This window comes from Ptychodera flava, chromosome 14 (assembly GCF_041260155.1).
Source record: "Ptychodera flava strain L36383 chromosome 14, AS_Pfla_20210202, whole genome shotgun sequence".
NCBI classification, from domain to species: Eukaryota; Metazoa; Hemichordata; class Enteropneusta; family Ptychoderidae; genus Ptychodera; species Ptychodera flava.
The window spans coordinates 41,147,401-41,170,598 of record NC_091941.1 but is presented as its reverse complement, the minus strand read 5'-3'; the positions used below and the strand labels follow the sequence as shown (position 1 = coordinate 41,170,598).

At 39.8% G+C, this 23,198-nt stretch overlaps 1 protein-coding gene across 2 annotated transcripts in view; it reads right to left on the bottom strand.

The window, feature by feature from the left end:
* LOC139150525 (cleavage and polyadenylation specificity factor subunit 2-like) overlaps positions 1–20,224 on the bottom strand; it is an 86,459-nt gene extending 66,235 nt beyond the window's left edge. The window contains exons 1-3 of one of the 2 annotated variants that reach the window (XM_070722948.1): positions 20,110–20,224; positions 17,798–17,984; positions 13,420–13,579 (exon numbers count right to left, since the gene is read on the bottom strand). In XM_070722948.1, coding sequence (XP_070579049.1) covers positions 13,420–13,579; positions 17,798–17,949 — 312 coding nt within the window. In that variant the 5' untranslated portion in view covers positions 17,950–17,984; positions 20,110–20,224. Of the gene's footprint in view, positions 1–13,419; positions 13,580–17,797; positions 17,985–19,883 lie in introns of both variants that reach the window. The other variant, XM_070722949.1, reaches the window with a different exon arrangement.
* Positions 20,225–23,198: the final 2,974 nt, after the last annotated feature.

The following is a 23,198-nucleotide window of genomic DNA, read 5'->3' as shown; positions in this document are numbered from 1 at the left end:
TAGCCTTCCGACGGGAAAAGCGGTCAGGTCTCTGCCCGCGCCCTGGGTCTCTGCTTACTGATTCAGCCTGGTAAAAATGGAAGAAATTAGCCAAAAATGTCGGCAAAATAAACTTTGCTAACATTGTTTTGTCAGATCGAAAGATGGAACCGGAAAAAAGAGTGACACGCGACTACTGCACCACGTCGAGGAGGCAGACTGTGTCTACAGTTTCTCGCGAAAACACCGACGTCGCCACTGTGTGATGATCAACTTCGCTAGCAAGCGATGTTTCTTCGGCAACGATTTGTAATGTGATGAACCGGGCCGTAGTCCCTCCGCAAGGAAATAACTTAGATCTGTTAGTATTCATTGATAATCTATATCCTTCAGGTCAAATACGCATTTTTCGGAAACAAAGAAAAACTGCAGTCTCCATCATTAATGGCATGGTCTCATTTACGACGCGTCGATCTTCGCGTTGACATGGCCATGCAAGACCAGTCTGAGGGGCAAGACAGCTGCCGAACTTCTGCAGTGGTGGATGATACCGTATGCTGAAGTGGGCAAAGCTTTCAAATAAATATAGTGTGCAGATACCTCCAGTACCTCGCCTTTTAACATGAAAAATGTAACAACATACAACGGGGAGAGGATTGCCGAAACGCTGTCAGGTAACGCGGTGAACACACAGTAACCAGATCGGTGTACGTGGTCTGGACGCTCGATCGATCGAACGTACACAGTAGGTGCATACGGCGCGGCACTGATACGTGTATATCGGTGAGAAAAATCAATCACACGATCTTTTGTCGAGCTGCACTTTATCATATCGATATACTTATATTTCTGAAAGACTGTGATGCCACCAAAGTTAGGCAAACGCAAAATTTACAATAAATTACTTTATGTATGTCCAGTTCTGTCATCGTGTCAACATCGCCCCTCCAACGTGCACTCTATTGAGACGTCATCACTCTTGGTGGTACTTGTCACGTGCACAGCAGAAACGCCAATGTTTTTGTTTTGAAAGTTTGTTTACAAAACAGTTTTTCTAGGCGGGCCGCAACGTATCAAAATGAACGTGTATGAATGCCGGGATTGGTAAGAGGCTTAGCTAAGAAGAGTACTTCAACGTAGTATGGTCTATTTGCTCAAGTTTTACGAAAAAAAATCGACAATTTTGATCCATATTGCAACTTTAACGACATGGCTGAGCCATTGAAGCACAGCTCCACGTAGTTTAGCCAGCTCAGTTGGGAGTTGGTTTACGAGTGTTACCGTTCATTACTGACTTAATCGAGTGGTCCTCAGTCAGGTACGGGTTTGTACCGACAAGGCTTGGGCTGCAGCTAACCAGTGATAACCAGTCACTACACCCAAGTCTTCAGTTCACTTTTGCGATGCACGGGTGCAACGCAATATGCTACCATTGTTCTAGCCATCGACGTGTCCACATGCCTGGCAGCCATATTGTACTGCTAGCTGGTTTGCATAACAAAAGCAGTCCCTGCTAAATGCAGGCGGTATTCCCGTAGCAGACTACACATTGACCTTATTGACCTTATGAATTCTCTGTACGCAAACAGCGTACGTAGTTACCAATGCGTCGGCAAGAGGATACGTTTGCCTGCAAACCAGAGCCAATACTTCGGACGATGGAATAAATAAAAAATCCAAAGCTACGTCCATTGAATGGCACGGCCAAGGCGGTGAAGGACATTGCCTGGCTTGAACTTGCAGAGCTGAAGCCCAGCTTAGTACGTCGGACACCAGTTTGTAATGGTATTTCCGAGTCGTTCATATCCGTTCCATCGGAGGAACAAGTCGAGCCGTCCCGTCAAAAATACGTTCTCATTTTCAGTCACGCACAACTGAATAAGTGACTTTCGTCTCGCACCATCGGCATATCTGCCAAGTCGTTTGCAAGAGGTAGCCTTCTAGATTAGCATTGCCGAGTTGGTTAAGTTCGGCAGCAATCTCTATAGTGCCAGGCAGCCAAGTACGTCCAACTCCGCCAGAAAACGTCACCATGCTATCCTGCCAAGTCCGCTAAAAAGCGGTAAAAAAAACCCAGCCCCCCTCGGGTGTGGGGGACTGGCGGACAGGTTTCTGCACCTTTCCCTGTCTATCGACTCCCTGCGAACCCATTTCGAGGGGAAAAGGCGTTCCTTGTCAGAAAACCTCTCCTCGGATGACCCCTAAACGCACAGGGGATAGCAAAACGTAGTGCCGTCGACTTGGCAGGAAAGGGGGTACCCAAAAAGGGCCCGATTTCCACCGGGTTGGGAGAATAACGGTCACCAGTGCTTAGATTCTGGCTACACCGAATTTCGAGCGGATTTTCACCAACTTGGCAGGAAAAGGGTTATTGTACATAGCCAGTTTCGTAAACTTTGGTCTTGTCAATTCAGATAAATACCCCTAATTACGAAAGTTCACAAAATATGCAAATTAGGAATTGGCTGAAGTAAAATTGCTTAATGACATTTAATAATATTCTATCATAGTATCTTTAATGTACATAGCAAGTTTCATCAATTTTGGTTATGTAAATTCAAATATATATCCTTAATTTCAAAAGGTCATTAAATATGCAAATTACGATTTGGATGAAGTAAAAATGCTTAATGACTTTAAATAATGTTAAATCATAGTATCTTCAATATGGATACCAAGTTTCGTCAATTTTGATTGAGTAAATTCAGATATATACCCCTACTTAGGAAATTTCATTAAATATGCACATTAGTAATTATCTTTGACGTCACCCCTTAATAACTTTCACAGCTGATATATCTTGATGTGATCAACATTTGTAGCAAATCTCATCAAATTGTGTGCAGTCGTTCTCAATATATATCCGTTTTTTCTAAAATCATTAATTATGCAAATGAGCAAAAAGTAAGCAAGCCACATCCATCAAAAACTAATCAGTTCTCGCCATTTGCAAACTGAATCTATGTACAAACTGAATCTATGTACCAGATTTGATTCTGATCTGATGAGCCGGTTTTGAGATATTGAGCACACAGACAGACAGACAGACAGACACACAGACAGACAGACACACAGACAGACAGACGGACAGACAAACAGACACAGACAGACAGATATCGCTGCGACATATGCTCACGTGTGTGAACACGTGAGCAAAAAACATAATACCTCTGTGTTTGTTACTTTCATGGACACCTCTAAAGCGTTTGATTACGTTAGACATGACATTTTATTTGAAAAACGTTAAAATAGAGGCATACACCCATATCTGATTAGATTACTGTCATACCTTTATAGATATCAGGACTTTGTTATCAGATGGAATGGGTGCCTTTCTGAACCATTCCATTCAATAAACGGGGTTAAACAGGGAGGCATTACATCGCCGATACTTTTCACTGTTTATTTAGATAATCTTAGCAAATCACTTGCTTCTCTACCGTATGGTTGTCTCATTGGTGACTTTAAGATCAATCATCTGATATATGCAGATGACCTTGTTATTTTTTCCACCGGTTCTTATGGGCAGCAAATGTTAGTAAATGCTTGTGGTCATTATGGCAACGAATGCTCAATACTCTTTAATGAGAAAAAAACTGTATGTTAATACAACCAAATGTAAGGAACAGTGTGCCCGCTAAGCCAATTTGACACGTCATGACGCAGAGCAAATCCGCCTGACGCACTGAAATAACAAGTAATCTGACGCGTCACTGACGCAGCTGTAAAAACCTGCCAATGACTAGAAATGCTCAGCAGATTCATAATTTTCACAGATAACGTTTCCTTGGGCAAAAAATATCTAATTATGTCATTTCTATAAGTCTCTGCAGTGATACTACGTGCCGATTGTACCGGTACACTTGTCTTGCCGATCGATCGATGGGGAAGGAGGGAGCCATTGTTTTCATTGTCTTCCCACTGACTCACATGAGAATACCAGGAATCGAGAAAGAGACACTACCATAGAGGGCGCTACACTTACAACTGCTGACTTTTATTTATAACCATTTTAATACATGCGGTGACGCACACCAAGTCGTTTTCTTCAGTTTGACTCAAAAAAAATTTTTTCGTCTCCCCTTAGAGGGCAGACTGGTAAGGAAGCTGCGACAAGGTCCGATATATTTGAATAATAGAATGCTTAACTATGTTTATGTGTATAAGTACCTTGGACACGTTATAACTTTTGACCTAAAAGATGACGATGACATTCAAGCTCAGACTCCCCTGTTTTATGCGAGAGGCAATGCTCTTATTCGAGATTTTAAATTTGCATCGCTTTCAGTTAAAAACCACCTGTTTACTGTTTTCTGTGATGTCCCTTATTGCACGTATCTTTGGTCTAATTTTTCTGTGAATGTTTTTAAGACAATGAGAAAAGCTTTTTATCAGGTTTATCGTAAATTGACAGGTTTCACATACAATCATGTGCAAAGTAACAGCCTTTTTCTTAACTTATCAATTTTAACATTTGACGAACTGTTTAGAAAAAAGTCTGTGGGTTTTCTCAGTAGACTGCATATCTCTGATAACCCCTTATTTCAGCAGTTCTAAATTTTTCCATTTTCACACATAGTAAATTATGGAAAAACTGGTGTAATTGGATTTTTTAACTCCATTTCTCTTATTTACTTCTTATTTATCTGTTTTTGTATATGCAGTGTTTCCGCTAGCATTTTTTTCACTGCGTATTTGTGTACGCAAGCCTTGTTAAAATTGCGTACATTGTCACAAAATCTGCGTATATTGTTTTCAATGGTTTACAAACGCAATATTGTGTGAATAAAGTAATAAAATACTAATTGAGTATTTTTTCATCAAAGAAGGTTAATTTTTACTGATCGTTTTATCTCAACACAAACTGCCGGCAAGGCAGGCTTAAAAAGTCACACAAGAGGACACAAAATGTGTCAATAAACCATGCAAATAAACGAATTTGTATATCTCCGCAAGTCAAAATGTTCATGGTGACACGTTCACTCGGGTGATGCAAGAGGTAGACTTCGCAATGTCATGAAAGTGTTTATTTCCGTCTTTGTTTCTGACGTCGAAATTCATCCATTGCGCATGGAAAATCGAAATCGCCAGCAGCTGGCCCCTCTATCGTTATCATCATCAGATTGTCGATAACGGCTTCATCTACATGTAGCCGACTACATTTTGACGTCTTTATTCGGTTTTGGCAGCTAAATCAGCGTTCGCACGGTACTGACGACACCGGAATGATGGCAGCTATGGCAGCAAGTTTAGACATTGCTGGAAATATTTCGCGATACTCATTAAACAACATAATGCAGACATCGATGAATGGCATGTGTCGGAGCCCGTTTAGCATGCGTTTGAACTGCGGATATTCCGCACGCAGTTGCTGTTCCTGTATCACTGCGCCAGCGCGTTCACCATTGTCCACTTCTCTGACCTGTCCGTAATGATCAATTATCACATCAAGTGATGCCTCGCCGAAGTCAGCAAGTTTATTTCCATCTCGCGGTAACTTATTTGGATTCAATACATTGTCTAATGCTCTCAAGATGCCGACTTCGTTTTCTGGGAAACGTTGCTGCAAATTTCCGATCAGTGTCTGAATGAATTCACGTCTTGTGCGATTGTGTGCTTGGATGTTCACTTCCTCTGCATAATGGAAAGTCACCCCGTCGTATACTTTAGTTTCACGATTATAACTGGCAATAAACTCTCTTTCAAAGACGCCAGTAAACGGTCTTTCGCACATTTCTTGTAGCGTCGCGATGGTTGACATAACCATTGGCTGAACAGCTGAAAGATCAACATTTTCGCGTTGAAAGAGAAGGTTTAGGCGATCCATGATTGCAAGGAAATCTTTCAACATTTTAGTCGTTGCTACGAAACTGTATGATAATAGATTTCAATATGCCCGAGGCAGTCGCATTGTCTCGTTCGGCCTCCTCGCTCAATTCAAAATTCAGGATCGACCAGATATTGTTCACGGCAGTTACGGCTCTTGACAGTGAAAGCCATCTTACTGAACAGGGTTCTTTCAGTGACCGAAAGTCGCTCGTATCCATTGCCTCGCTGAGTTGCTGAAGTCTATAGTAGCGAACGGTGGAATACTTATAGAAGTTATACAAATTGTTTATTGTGGTTCGATAATCACTTATTTTGTCAACACCTTTACCCCGTTTTGAGGCATCAGTTGCAGCCAAAGCAACTCGGTGAGCCGCACAATGCACTGACAGGAGAAATGGGTTTTTACGTTTGAAGCGGGTGGCGACGCCATTGTGTCATCACACTGGCGCCATCCGATCCCAGTCCTATAACTTTTCGTGGCGCGATATCGTTGGCTCTGAGAATCTCCAAGATAGCATCCATCACTGTCTCAGCTGTGCCATTATGCACGGTGACATTCTCAAGAAGACAATTTTCGGGCCCGCATGAGAAATTATGCGAATATAAACAATCAACTTTTTATGGACCGTTATATTGACGCTTTCATTGACAAGGATGCCTATGTAGGGACTGCGCCTGATCAGATTACCAAGTTCACCACATACGGTATCGGCGATCGCTCTTTGCATGTCATGAATAGAGTCGGCATGGATGTATGGATCACATTTTTCGAAAGCCTCGCAACCATTGAGCTTTTGGAGCTCTATCATTTTCGTCAATTTCGAATCGGGGAGATCTTCCTTTGCCATAAAGTAAACAGTACGCATAACACCGAGTTGCCCATCACTCTGCTGGTCCGAAAATTTTTCCACTGCCTGTGTCATGGTTGTCCGAAGTCCTCGCAAACCACAAGCAGCACGATGAGATTGGCTATCTAAATGGCGCGTTAAGGCGGAGCGTTGGATGTCGCGGCTGCCTTTCGTGAATGAATTACAGTTTTGGCTAGATCACAAATCTGACAGAACATTTTCCTTTTTTCCAAATCATATCGTACCCATGGAAATTCTTCAGTCCATTTTTTGTTAAACTTGTCATGGACACGTTTCAGTGGTTCCGTCGGAGGCAGGTTTCCAGTCACTGTCTGGTTTTGTATTGGTGTTTCACCACCTCGAACTTGGCTTGGATCGAAAGAGTCACCATCAGATCATTGTTCTACAGTCGTAGTACCGTGACCGGCTGAACTTGAACCCTCTCCGTTTGCTTCTCTGTGCTTTTCAGACTCCAAATCATGATTATCACCACTGGCTGAAGTGGTTGATTTCCACATAAAATCGAGTGTTTTTTGACATTTGGCCATCTTACAGCACTGACGAAAATGTGGTTCTAGTACGGAACGACTTTAATCGGTACACTTGAGTGATCGAGTCAAGAACATGTGCTCCAGACGACACAATGAGAAATTGATTGACAGAAATTATCAAACTTTGTTGCAATTATTAGGTGCAAAGTATAGTGGAAACTTTTTGTGTATCAATTTGTTTCAATAGACAGCATGACACATGTGACAGTGGAGCCGCCGTTTCGCAGTTCAGTTCAGTCAAAACAATCAGAAGGGGGAGACACGTTAATCAACTGCGTACAGCATGTACGCAAGCACTTATTATTTTGCGTACGGTCGCCCAAGAAATGCATAAAATACGCAGAATTCTACGCTAATGGAAACACTGTATATGGATAATTATATCTGAAATAAACAATAATAATAATAATAACAATAATAATAATAACAAGGTAGTATTGCTGAAGGCAATGAGTACTTGGGCCATGATAGAGTAATTTTGAGGACAATATATACTACTATTCAAATATGGTCTTGAATTTCCTCCTGTCAGTTAGGCATTTGATTAACTGGTTATTAAACGAAGCAATGGCATGACAACGGCAAAATATGTCAAGCAACTTTTGTGGAGTTTGAGGCAGGGGTTCTTTATTTATAGTGGAAATTGCTTAAACTCCTTAAATATTCAAATTACTGCAAATTTCTTTTGTTCTCGATGGTAGATGTCTAATATTTAGATGGGCATATTTAGATTTCTACCCTGTAGTTATCCCTATATACCAAAAATCGGACATCCAGCTCTATTGGCTTGCTCAGAATTAGATATGCGCATAATTAATGAGGTACAATATGTGGTGTCATAAGGTGTCCCATCATACCAAATATGAAGGATGTAGCACTTGTGGTTACTGAGTTGTGGACAAATATATATATTTGAGGTCAAAGGTCATTCAGGTCACGTCACATTTTGTCATAATAATTGTATTGCTAAGTTATTCCTATATACCAAAAATCAGACCTCTAGCTCTATTTGCTCACTCAAAATAAGATATGCGCATAATTAATGAGGTACAATATATGGTGTCATAAGGTGTCCTATCATACCAAATATGAAGGGTGTAGCACTTGTGGTTACTGAGTTGTGGACAAATATGTATATTTGAGGTCAAAGGTCATTGAGGTCACGTGACGTTTTGTCAAACAAATTATATTGTTAACTTATCCGTATATACCAAAAATCAGACCTCTAGATAGCTCTATTGGCTCGCTCAAAATTAGATATGCGCATAATTAATGGCGTACAATATGTGGCGTCATAAGGTGTCCCATCATACCAAATATGAAAGGTTTAGCACTTGTGGTTACTGAGTTATGGACAATAATGTATATTTGAGGTCAAAGGTCACCAAGGTCACATGATATTTGTCAAAATGTCTGAGATATTGCGTGAACTGATGGACTCACTGATGGACTCACGGACGGATATGACCCAATCTATAAGTCCCCTGGACTTTATCCGTGGGGACTAAAACTGTGTCACTGCATCCTTTGGCAATATGAATACGATGAGAAACTAAATTTTTATTTTTCTTGGCCTTATACATGGGAGTCTATGGAGAACTGCCTTATACATGGGAGTCTATGGAGGTGTAAACTAAAAGTCCTCTAACACGGCCAAATTCGATCGCATTGTGAAACAAATCGAAGTGCATTTGTATGGGGTTGGGTACTATTCTTGTACTGCAAAGTTTGAAAGAAATTGACCAGGGCATGTCTGAGATATCTGCGTGAACGGACGGACGGACGGACTGACATGACCAAACCTATAACTCCCCCAGGACTTCGTCCGTGGGCACTAAAAACAACGCAACAGTTATTACAGCTACATCGGCGGTAGGTTCATATCCAGAGCCCCGTACGTTCTGCCGCCGTCGCTTGAAAACAATCTCATAAACCTGGCCATATGGGCAACTGTGTATGGGCAGCTGGATGCTTGACTTCCCGGAGAAGGCTAGCTGTGGGTCCATAGCTGTGGTGTTTTCAGACGGGATTCATGCCTTTTACGGGCTGGTTTTGACTTTTACGATTTTAACCCCGCCACCACAGCTATGGGATATTCCATAGACTAGCGTCCAAATCCGCCGCAAGCACCCTTTGCGCAAGTTTGCTCGACGATATTTCGAAAAATTGCCAACACTCATCGACAGCTTGGTTATTAGGGACTCACCAGACCAGAAATCCGCTCAAAATTCACTGAAATATCGCCTTTTTTCTAAGTTTGCGCGACATGACTACACGTAGACCGCCATTTTGCTAGCGTAAAACTGTTGGTCGAGGATCCCTGCAGTACGTCACTACAGTGACGTAGGGCCGTGACCTCTCAACTTCTAAACACAAACTGAGAGATTCATCGTGTGACATCGATGACCATCGTTCGTCTTATGGACATTCCCAGTCTCACAAACTGAAACCAAACTTTTACTTGGGGGAAAAAGTTCAGTCCTAGATCTATAATTATTCGTGGCGCGCCGCGCGGATGCTGGCCGTAAGTTAGTTTGTGTTCAGAAGTTGAGAGGTCACGGCCCTACGTCACTGTAGTGACGTACTGCAGGGATCCTCGACCAACAGTTTTACGCTAGCAAAATGGCGGTCTACGTGTAGTCATGTCGCGCAAACTTAGAAAAAAGGCGATATTTCAGTGAATTTTGAGCGGATTTCTGGTCTGGTGAGTCCCTAATAACCAAGCTGTCGATGAGTGTTGGCAATTTGTAATTTGGATGGAAAATTTTTCGAAATATCGTCGAGCAAACTTGCGCAAAGGGTGCTTGCGGCGGATTTGGACGCTAGTCTATGGAATATCCCATAGCTGTGGTGGCGGGGTTAAAAATCGGAAAAGTCAAAACCGGCCCGTAAAAGGCAGGAATCCCGTCTGAAAACACCACAGCTATGGACCCACAGCAAGGAGAAGGCGAGCTGTCACGTTCAAGCTCAGGATTATTTGTCGATCAAATTTCAGTAAATTTACCTTACCTAGATGAAATTTTGTATAGGCTGAAATTTCGCCGAAGTTTGACAAAATTGCATCGATTTTTCAGGTTCATATCCGACATTTTTGAGTTTTGAGTGCAGACAGAAATAAGTTTTGAGGCAACATACATGGCTGCGACCCCATGTTGACCCCTAGCCCTGCGTACGATGCTATGTGCTACAGCTAACACCCACAGCATCGTACGCAGGGCTAGCGAGAGAGTTGCCGACATCGACGGTTATTTACGAGAAGTGAATAAAAGACTGTCATTTTTGGAAGCGATCGAGTAGCTGAGGTAGGCTGGGATACGACTTGGGCCCAAGAACGCTGAATTTCGGCAGTAATTTGGCTTTTTACGTCAAGTCCCAAAATGGATTTGAAGTCACCGACCCTACGTACGGGTCTTTGCAGGGCTGTGGTGAGCGGGGCGATTTAAGCTGTAGCGGAACACACAGCATCGTACGCAGGGCTAGTTGACCTCAAGTGAAAATGTGTTCGCGATCAAATCTTCCTATATTTTTTTCAGAATTTTCGACAAAATCATTGCTTCGTAAATCTTTTGTAAAATATAAAATACTAAAATAAAAATGCGATGTGCCATGTCTCCAGATTTCTAAAATATCGTTCGTTGACCGTTCGACGGAATACTCATTTCGCAAACTGGTGACGCAGTTGAAATTCAATACTGACCGCCAAATAATCTTAATGAGACGAGATCATTCTAACATCCTCCAAATTATCCAACCATTCGCGTTAGAGTTCAGCTCGCTTAGAGTATCATAACATTCTTCGGCCTTCGTTTAGATCGACCCTAATCTCTCCCATTTAGGAAATAAATACACAAGGAACCTTGACAAAACTTCGTGCACCATCAAGGACCAAACGCACTACAAATCTGTCTTGACGTCATCATCTCCTTACATGGTAATCGGCATACCGTATTTTTTAGCAAAGGAGACACAGAATACGTCGGAGTATTCAGTTTCAAAACGTATTACATTGTGTGATGTTGTCAAAAAAGGTGATGTTACTGCAGTGGTATAAATTACAAAACACAAAAGTTCAAATCAGTTTATTTGGACTGGCTTTACCCAACATTTCATATTGTTTCTTATGCCAGATTTGACCACGTGCTTACTGGCGACCCCTTTACATGCAAATTTTGTGTCAAATGGTGTGTTCTCCTGGAAAAACAAGCGTACGATTTCTATATGAAGGAGGCGAAATTTGCCCTCAAAACTCGAAACCACCCCTTTATGGGGTGTACCTAGCTATTTTGAACGAGCTTCTCGAATCTGCAGCTCTATTTCGAAATGATGGTCTGGTTTTCTCAGCTCAAGGATAAGTGTTCTCCATCGCTGTGGGTATTACTATTCTCAACTGGGGGTACAGTTTCCAGTCGTAATGTTTTTCATTGTGTCCGGGATATAAAACCTTTCCTGTTCACAATTTTACTTTTATTAACACTAGTCCACATCTTGTCAGCGATTAAACATGTTACAAGTTTAAATGTTAAATTCTGGTCTCGAGCCCTCTTGTTTGACCAAACTGAAATTACCCCTCCCACTTTGGCTCGTCCAGTGGGTGTAGCAAGGGTCGTGCCATCGCCTAGGAAACGGAGGGTGCATTAATTTTTGCATTTCGATGCACATTTTGATTATATTCAGAAGATTTTGTGGCAAAAACTCAGATAGAGAAGCATTAATATTCACATCTCACTTATTCAAGACTGGCTGAGAGCAGCACTTCCATTCAGTTAACATCATTACGCCATTTATTATGCCAAGAAAGATGAAGCCAAGACATTTTGCCCTCCCTGGTCTCAGCCAGAAATGGTTATACCTTACAGAGTTTTTTCCCACGGAATGAAAACAAATGTACTTGGGCTGAGGCCCAAGTACAATAATAATAATAATAACCTGTTTCAGATCATTTGAGAGCAATCCATCCATGACAGGTTTAAATTGTAATATAGCTTCTATTTAAAGGAGAGAAACTTCTCAAATAATTTTTTGTTCCCTGTAATTTCCTGCGAGAGCACACGGACAGATGCTCAGGACAGATGCTGGTGCTAGTTTGATAACTAACCTAAAACTTGTAACTTCATTGTCTAAGAATAAAGACTGTAACATGTGACGTCCTGGATACTTAATCTCTTGAATGTGAATGTCAAAGTCTGTATATTGACTCAAGGGTGTTTACTTTGCAAATGCCTAGGGTCGTCTCAAATGTGAGAATCTAATATGAAATCTGATTTTCTTATCACTTTTGTTACCCAAAAGAATGTGGACATCTCTGATAATTCAAATCTGCCATCCTGCATATTTCTAACATTCATCAAAACCACGTTACTGTTCCACAACTCATAAAACAGTCCAAAATGCAGGATTAGTGTACCTTCCAAAACTGCATATATGAAAGACCCCTAAAAATCAATTAGTTAAAAAGGGGGGTTAGCAATTTCCCAAAACTATCTAACCCCTACACCATTTAACTCCATTTTTAGGAATCGTAACCTTGAACACAATCTGAATATCTGTACCAAATATCAACACAGTCTTTTCAGAGGTTTTTGACTTTTTGTCGTTTACGGAAAATTTTCACTGTCCGACACCAACTTAACCCATCACAATAACATGATGACCTTCGATCATTATGTTAAAAATGATACATTCACATGTGGAAGTGTTTACAATCTTGCTGTAAGATTTTAGTCTAGGTACTGATATGTACATGTAAGGTGGTACCATAACAATAATGTCAAATACCTTGCAACATCATAATTACTTGACTGCAACATTGCAACATTATAAATATAACTTGTATCTCACAAACCCTTTATAGTTAGGTCACTAAGCTATAAAGAAGGGCATGCAAACAGGCACCTCCCCTAAAGGCTTACATTCCTTGACGAGACTAGTTAGTAACGTACAACACATGAGAAACTCCCAAAAGCATGAGGGTATAAAAGGTACCAATATAACAAGCTTTTCGCTTATTAAGATCCCACAAGGTGTCATTTCAATAGGAGAGTTCACATGGAACTAAATCTTTCAGTGATATGAAGATTGTATTAGCACCACACTAACTTGATATAAATCTCCATGAACATTCTAAGAATATTGTATGTATGTAATCTGCCTATACTATAGTATAACACAAAATAAATAAATGCTACCTTAGTTTATTGAACATTGCTACTAACCTGGAACAAATCATACATGAACATTTGTCCCATTTTATAGACTGGACTTGTGGCGTAGATGGGGCAATTCAAACCACACTTGCCAACAATATACGGTAGAGCACCAAGATGAAGCCCATCTGGATAGGAAAGCAATACAGCATCTATTTGGTGAATATGACTGCAAAAGAAAGGAAAAGTACAAAATCAATTACAGAACCATATATCATACATGTCCCATTTACAGTTTATGAAAAAAACTGCTTGATTAGCTATATGGCAAAATAACTAGCTGAACAGCAAGTCACTCAGAATGACCGGATATTATTTGATGGGTGATTGATAATGAAATTTCAGTAAATACCAGAAAGCGACAGGTCTGTAGTAACACCAGACTTAACGTCAATCATGTTGCTATGTCATACATAGTATGCTGACTGCAGCTACTAGCTGAGCAATCATGTCCAATGCACTCTTCAGTTATCAAAAATAAAGCCCACCATTTACATGTACAACGTAGTTGTGTAAATTGAAACAAATACATATACAAGTTACAACAGAGTTTAGTTTTGAACAGTCTAAATTGAGAAATATGATTTTAGTATTTGAATAGCTTATGTATCATATCATGTGTATGAGTGTGAGTGAGTGCCATATTATTGGCAGTACAGTCAGCCACAGTTATTCCATTTGATTGCAGAGGATCCCTGATGTCTGGGTTTTACAGCAGGTTTAGTATAATTCAATACTGTATACTGCCAAATTACTTCCTATCTTGCCGTATGACTGGTCATTTGATAGTCATTCCACAATTCTTGAGCCCACTGTAACAGTGCCAATATCTAGCAAAAGGTCCAACCCATTTTCCATGAATAATTATTACTATTATAGTGTTGTTCTTGTAAAACCTCCAAGACTGATATTCCACCAGCTTGGTTTCTGAAGGGACAAATTTACCATGAAAGTTTAACCTGTTCATCTAAATTCTTGTGTTACCAGGGCAACACTCAGAGTCACCATTGATAACAATGAGTTTGGACAACTTACAATGGTGTAAGGGTTAAAAACAGTTTTTTCCCTTGCATGGGCAACCATGGCCCGCAGAGAAAAGACACATTCAAATTGAAAGAATATTGTCAAGAAAGTGTTCAATAAAAAAGTGCGGAGCAATAGACTAAACCCAGAATTCAAATTGACCATGGTACAAACAAAGCCATGTGCACAGACGTGCATAGATATGTGTGTATTTCTGTTCACGTTAGCACATGTGAGTTTGTTGGTACTGTGATCACCTGATCCCTTGGGTGTACTGAGTGTGTCAAATACTGCACGTCCTTTTTATTATGGCGTAGAATCATTATGCACAAAACACATTATATTTGCATAATGTCAGTTTTGTGTGATGATGATAAGTCAAGGAATTCTAAAAACATGTTTTCATAAGCCTCACGCTATCAATTAGTGACTGATCACCTCAATGAAATAAAAATGGGAGTTTCCATTTGTGAACACATTGAATTTTATATTCAATGTGAAGTTTTGAAAATTTCAAGAACCTCAGTCCAAGGGCTGTCAATGTTTTTCAGAATAGAAGGGTACAAGTGAAAGAACAGGAGGGTACAGCCTTGTGCGAGCGAAGCGGAGCAAGGCGTCCACACAAGCGCACGCGGGGGGAGGCCAGGAGGGGGGAGTGTCCCCCCTCCTGAAGCTGAAGCTTTTCTAATTATTCATCTTCAATTAGTGGCCTGTGGTGGCACTTTTGAGGGCAATTTACTGTGAAGTTTATTATAACTGAAGTATCAAAAGTAACATGAAATTGAATCTTGTGAAATAAATTATGAAAGACAAACAGAAGTATTACAGAGTTTATATGTTTATTGATACACCAGGTTATTATTATTTGCATACAAATTCAGTAGAATTTCAACCTGCTTAATAAAGATCATAATCTGAAGCATAATCAGAATCACTGGAGTACTCATCTAAGCCCAAGGTTGTATGGCAGTACCAGTTGACAATACCTCAATATTGTGTGATTCTCAGGCTGATGAAACAGTAGCTTCAGAAACTACATCTGCAAAAACTATTTCTTCAGATGTAGCTTTAGAAACTACACCTGCAGAAACTATTTCTTAAGAAACAACATCGGCAGAGTGTAGTTCAATAATTTTAATACATGCCCATTCAAAAACAGCTAATCATATTAGAATTAAAAAAAATCTTGTCCCCACTGCAAAATTGATGTCATAACATCACGACAAAAAAATCCAATCTACGTCTGGTTGATACTGCTGTAATTTTATTTTGTCTGTTTCAAGACCTCTCCTCAGAGTTACCGGCTATGAATTTCCAGTGTGAAAATTTACAAATGTAATGGGGTAAATACGAGACCATTACCAGAGACAATTTGAGTAGACGCTACGTCATACAAACAATTACATACTCAAGTTTACATCCGCTAATGAAATTGCGTGGCTTTGTTGTCCGTCGGCCTCTCAATCGACAAGATTGAGAATATGTTGATTTATTTACATAGTAAATCCTTGCGCGTGAAAGTTAACAATCAAATCTTTTCTCCGGAAACTATCTACATGTATTCCGATATCCCTCACAGTAGTCTGAGTTATGTCGAAACCCACGCCGGCCAAGTGGGTAGGCTCACTACAATATGCATGATATATCCATATTCAAAACATGGTTTACCGCCGCACGTACATGCAAGATACCGCGAAAGTATATAGTCAAGCCTAGCTAAATTTTGTGATTTCCCTAAACATTAAAAAATGTTGGTCTTGGTAAATGATTTTAAAGGATCGGAATACCGATATTTGCTTTTGAGGAAAGATTTCGGATGTCGGAAAATATTTATCAAACTTCAATACTCGGGCCTTCGAAACAACCACAGTACACAGCATGTAAGCTTACTACCATAAGAATACATTTCATAGAACGGCGGCTTGGTGCAAACAAATTCAGTGGTAGTCAAAACTCACTAAAAATTATGTCAACCCCCACAAAGTTTTTTTTCCGCTGAGTTAACGATTCTTACTCATTGTAAAGAGTATTCACGATCTGCAAACAGGAAAACAAATAAAAAATTCTAGTCGCTAAATACACGTAATGCTATGGCACTTTGCTCAGACGCGGCGTGCAATCTACATTGCATGCTATACCACTGATGGATTGAACCCCCGATCACTGAAATTCCTCAGGAAAATAAAATGATTTACAAATATGAACATTACTTTTATATCCAGTGCTAGTGTAAGCCTCTTGGGGTCTTTTTTGGACCCATAAATCCAACGTGGCTGTTGTTCTTTTCGTAGCCATATCGATCGTGTACGTCCGAAAACCAATCAGAACAGGCAAAGCTTTTTGACAGTACCGATTGAAACCAAACAGAAATCGGCTACCAACTAGCCTTAGGGGCAGCGCCTCTGTAGCACAGCGCAGCCAACGGTAGAATTGGGAAAGCATAACGTGTGTAAAGATCATTATTGCATTTGTAGGCCTTGAACTGTTGAATAGGGAAAACAGGCGGCGGCAAGACCTGTGTAAGACGGGGATTTGCTGCCGTTGACCGGCTATAATTCACAGCCCTGCAGTCCTGATAGTCTTTATGAATGAATTCCTTGTTTAATTTCCAGCAAAAATTGCAGCCTTCAAATTGCAAGATGCTTGTAGTTAAACAATGTGTGAAAATACTACAAATATTTAAGAGAAATTCATGAATTTTCTCTTTTTACTATACTTGGACAGCTTTACCATGAGAGCATTCTGATGGTGATTGTAGTAGGCTCACTAATTACATTGTAGAATATGATGTTGCACTGTTTGACCATCTCTTTTGTTCATTTGCATCAGTCATTGCATCAACTTTGTTCGAAAGAACTTGTTGATTACAGATCTTTTACAAACACTGAAGTCAAAGAGTGAGTAATATCCGAGTCTGAGTGTAGAATTTTGACTCCTTTCATGACTTCTTTTGCACACTTGCATACTACTCATCTCAGCATCTGGTCACTGATTTGAATAATCTTAAATTTGCATGAAAAAATATTTCTTACAATTTCAAGACCCTATGGCCGGTAGTTTATGAGTTTGCAATTTTTGACTATTTATTCAAGTACAGTATCGGTCATTTATCAAACTTTGATTTGAACAAACATGCAGCTAAATGTCACTTAGAACATCTCTACCAACTATTCCAATCATAGTCCCTGTAATTGAACTTTTTGAGTGTAAGATGACAGTCATTTTTTATCATCACAACATGTACACAAGTTTCATCTACATATTTTTTCAGAACCTGCTTGGATTTTAATGAAGCACACATAAAAATTTCCACAGAAATAGGTACTCATCTAACCGAGGAAATCATACCATGAACTGTACTCACCTCTTCAAATTTTCAATGTACTCTCCCATTGTGAAGTTTTCATCCCAACCACAATCCAAAAGGAACCTGAACTCATCTACCTGTAACAGGTAGCAGAGTGGGCCTTCATCATGGGCACCAGATAGGGCAGTTAACTTGATGATAGATGTCATGTTTCAATCTCGGCAGTCTCTTTAGTTACAGGAACCTGTTGATGAAACAACAGTAATGGCCAGAGTTAATTCTAGGACGCGCCATTGTCCAATTTGCACAATAAAATCTCAAATGGCCCTCATTTCAACGTTTGATGCACCACTAAGGGCACAACATTATATGAATGGGTCGATCACTGATCAGAGTTCACGTAGTTCATACATTTGCATATGGGCTCCCCAAAGGTCATCATCTCAGTCATAGTGTGACATGTAAAACGATTCAGTTACCCATCGACCTTTGTAATTCAATGCCCAGGACAGAAGCTGGGTAGAAAGGACTGATGTAGGGGCAACGGTGTATTGGAGCCGTGCACGTGTGGCACAGCCGATGAATGTAAACAACTGCACTAACTGCTGCGTAATGGTGAGCTAGGCCACTCGGATTTTTAATGCCAGTATATTTCATGTAGCACACATTCCACATGATTTAATGTGTGCACATCATGATGTGGCACAATATTGCCTCATGATATAATGTGTACACATGATGGTGTAGCACCACTTCCACATGATTTAATGTGTGCATATTATGGTATAGCACATACTGCCACATGATGAACCCCTGTTTTAGAAAAAGATGATCAGGCAGTCCCTTAAATTGAAGCGTTGGCAATGTCTACTGTCCATACATCAAAATGTTGAACACTGCAAGGAAAGCATCCATGCTAGGCCGGATGATCATTTGAAGAGCAACATTTTAGGTCAAACACTAACTTGTTTGCCTTTTTCCAGATTAGCCAGTTCTATGCATAGAACAACACCGCTGTGTAAAACCCTTTGGTCAGAACCAGTGATTGTAAATTTGCTAATACATACAAGTTATGTTTGAAGTTGATGTATCGATCACTTTATGTAGGTCGTACGCACAGGTCCATGGAGTTGCCGTGTAGTATACATAGAGAGTAGGGCTATGTATATTACTACACGGCAACTCCACAGACCTGTGGTCGTGTGGGTAACTCTCTTGTGCTGCAGTGGATGAGTAATTGTTGATGCATGCAAATTGGGGGCCACTCTCGGAGAAATCCTACCGGTGCGCTAAGCTTTGATTATGATTTTTGATCATGATCGTTTCCACAGTCAAAATCACAGTCCTTAGCAATTTGTACAGTTGTTCAAGTCAGACATATCAATAATTCATCACATAAGTTACGTAAACAATTGAATCAAATCAAACGGTTAGTTTGCTGTTGCCATTGTTGGGCCTGTTGCGTACGTATGGGGGACAACTTTGCAGTGGGCTTGGTTGGTTACAGGGGGCCCTATCTCAAGTATTCTCCTTTTCTTGACTTGATAGACTATAGTATTTTCTGCAGAAAATTCAAGGGTTTTACATGTGTGTTGATGATGGCCCCCAATTTTCTAAAATGGCCTCTTTGGGACAGGAGTAGGGGCCCAAAGTGGCCCCTGGTTTTTACATCCTAGAATGAACACTGGTAATGGCATTGAAAAATAGTAAAAACATTGTGAAATAATTACAACAGTTATCAATATAAGATAAGTTATTGTGGGTGTCATAGGTGTACCTGCTGGAATAATTGTTTTTGATATCTGTTAATCCATGTCTGTATATTGCTGATATGACACAACTCATTCATTTTGATAACACTGTACAATTCACCTCAGGCTACTAGTACAATTCTGTAGCTAGCTGCAGAGCTGTCGCTCGAGGTTTTGCCTGAGTATTCGGGTCGGACGGCAAACCCTGGCTTTCTGGTTTTGCCATGCGACCCAAACACCCAGACAAAACCTCGAGCTGCACTGCTGCAGCACTGCAGATTTTGCTAGCTAAGCAAGACCAACACTACAGGCGCTGCGCTGGGAGACACGTGTGTATACGCAAAATCACGGTATACTGAACGCTCAAAATACCTCCTGCTTTTGACACCTACCCAATGTTACTGCAGCATGCAGTACAGTAGCTCGAGATTTTGCCTTCGGTTGTGGGTTGAACGGCAAAGCAAAACTTGCCTCGACGTCAACAGTTACCGTGTGTGCGTCAACACGAGAGATTCCCTGCAAGATCTGCTGGTTATTAAATTTCAAATATCACACAAGCATTGCTAACACCACGGTCACTCCACCGTGCAAACACTAACTATTGTATTGCTAGGTTACCTCTTTCATTCACTAATGACTACCATAGCTTGTTATTGTCGCACTTCAGTATGAGTCTGTCACACAGTCTGTCATTACTAAAAATCCGCCATGCTGCGTCGCGGTTTCTAAAGATATTTTCGTACTCGTGTTGGGAATCGCTCTAATATCTGCACTTCTGGTGTTTTATACGAATATAAACATTGAAATCTGAGATCATGGGCTACTGCAAAATGTAAATATTTCGATACGTATTTTAACTATAAGTATATTGCCAAAAGCAGGCATTTTAGCATTTTTGGCGAAAGCCTAATTCTCCAATTGGAGACGAGAAGCAAAAACAAACAATTATTTTTTGTATGGCTATACAAGGACTACACACTAGAAATATTTTCATAATCGTCTTCCTATTCACATTCGAATCATTTTCGCCTGCATTTAAAAAAGGTGGTGAAGTGCAATTGCAGTTGACTGTAAATTGACATTTTCATTTTCTCTAATTATATGCCCTGGCTTGCTATAATAAACATTATTAATAATAATAATAATAATAATAATAATAATATTTTTATTGCTTGCTTGTAAATATAGAATTTACATCACATTTGTGGCAATAAAAGTGTGATACAAAAATAAGTTCAAATTTTCTTCAATAAAGATAAAGTATTACAGTATAATAATAGTAGCTAATAATAAATATTACTAGGTATTTCTTTGTTTATATAAAGTAAAAATATAATCTGCAAGTTGTTCATTAAAAGATAACTCTTGTTTTGTTAGTAGAGAAATAAGCTGATTTTCAGTATCGTCGTTTGGGAAATTGATTTTACTGAAAAAGTACTTTCTTTGGACTTTGTATTTCTGACAGACTAATAAAAAGTGTGTTTCATCTTCAATACTGTTGGTGTTACACCGATTGCAGTATCTTTCAGTAATTGGGGTTTTTGGAACAGTGTGTCTCCCTTTTTCAATTGCTAGATCATGATTGCTAATGCGGAGTTTGGTGAGCAATTTTCTTTTCTCACCTTGTAACTGTGTTAAGTAGGGTTCTAATCTAAAATTACGTTTTATTTTGGCATACATTCTTAGTTTACTATTTTCATCAGTGATCAAATTTTTCCAAAAGACTTCATAATTGTTTGTTAAATTTGTTTTCATTAAACCAGTTATAACTTTTTGGTGTTTAAGTGATGGAGCTTTATCAAGGAGAAAGTCCATTCCATTGTCTTTAAATAAAGCACTTAAACAGTTAAACCAGGATCTATTGTTAGTGTTGTTTACCATTTGCTCCAGAAAAGCTTCTTTAGCAAGATTACAATGTGGCAGTTGTACGATATGAAGCCAGTGTTTAACAATATTAAGTTTGATCTCAAGTAGAAGTGGGAATTGTCCTAGTTCACCCCTCACAGCGGCATTACAAGCTTGTCTATTACACTGTAAAATGTTCTTACAAAATTTGAGGTGAGTTTTTTCAATTACTGATTTATCCCACTTCTTGTAATCCATGAAATCTTGTCCCCAAATCTCTGAGCCATACAGTAAAACAGGTTTAATGAAAACATTGAATAGATGTAGGGAAAATTTTATCTTTTTGTTGTGCAATAAAACCCTTTTTAAACTATACAAAGATTTTGCTGCTTTATCAGCCAAATTTGTAATTGTGTCACTAAAACTACCATTTGATTTAATTGTCAGTCCTAAGTATGTATAGCTCTTAACAGATTTGATGCATGTTCTTCCATATTTAAATAAGTGTTTATCTACCAAACGAGATTTACTAAAATTAATTGCTTGGGTTTTCTGTAGATTAACATCAAGTTTCCAATTGGAGCAAAATGTGTGTAGGAATGGTCCACCCAAAATATAATCAGCCTTATACAGGTTTATATTTATGTTATAAAAGCATTTATCATTACTTTTTGCTCAGAAACAGCGATTTGTTGAAGTTATCTATGAAAATAAGTATCAAAATCAGGCAATATGGAGACCCTTATAACTGACTGTGCGTGGCCATATTGTCTACTTCATCGCAAAGCATGCCGGGAAAAATACCCGGATGATGACGTAAAGTTTTCGTGTTTTGGTGCATTGGCTAGAGGGTCTGATCTAGGGAGTCTCATTAACAGCTTGTGCCTGCCCGTAAGTGTTACGGATGTACCAATGATCGTGCGCGAGATTTCGAGAAGGCATTCTGCATGATTCGAAACCCGAGGTGAAAACACCGCCTCTAGAAATTGTTGCTGGTGAAGATTGGCACTGACATAAATGTTCAAAATTATAAGCACAGTGCATGTTTTTACGTATGCGAATGCCGTTTCCAAGAGAAGGACTTCGTCGGCAGTTTGACGATCCCTAATCAAATTGGGATTGGGAAAAGACTTCAAGATGATGCTGTACCACAAAATTACACTGGAAAGCAAATACATTCGTGAAAAGGAAGGCATCAAGGGCGATTGTGGGAGAGACTTTCCATAAAAGAAAGAGGTTAATGGTTTAAATATTTATGATTTTTCTGAACCGCCGGAGAGTTTTTTGGGATCATCTTTCCTACAAATAGTTTACTAGTCTTATTATTCTTGTTCTTGTTGTTGATGACATAGCATTGATATTTAAAACATAATAAGTTTGCGTGATCAGTTGAAATCAGAAAGTTTTATTTTTGCTCGGGAATGTTTAACCGCATCAACGCAACTAGCACCCACGCGTGACGTCACCGGAAACGATCCGTATGTTGAACGTTATCTGGAACCAAGAATTGGTGCAAAAGAGTTCGAGAAAGAAGAAGATGCGTTGATGACAACTTTCATTGATGTCGGAAAAATTTCAGACATAATAAGTCTTTTCTTCCTTTTAGAAAAAATAGACACGTCAAAGTAAATTTTATTATCGGACATCAGTGCTGTGGGTTGAATTTGTCTTAGCTGTGGGTCCATAGCTGTGGTGTTTTCAGACGGGATTCCTGCCTTTTACGGGCTGGCGGGGTTAAAATCATAAAATTCAAAACCAGCCCGTAAAAGGCAGGAACCCGTCTAAAAGGCAGGAACCCGTCTGAAAACACCACAGCTATGGACCCACAGCTAAATTTGTCGACGATACCACGGAGCAAGCCA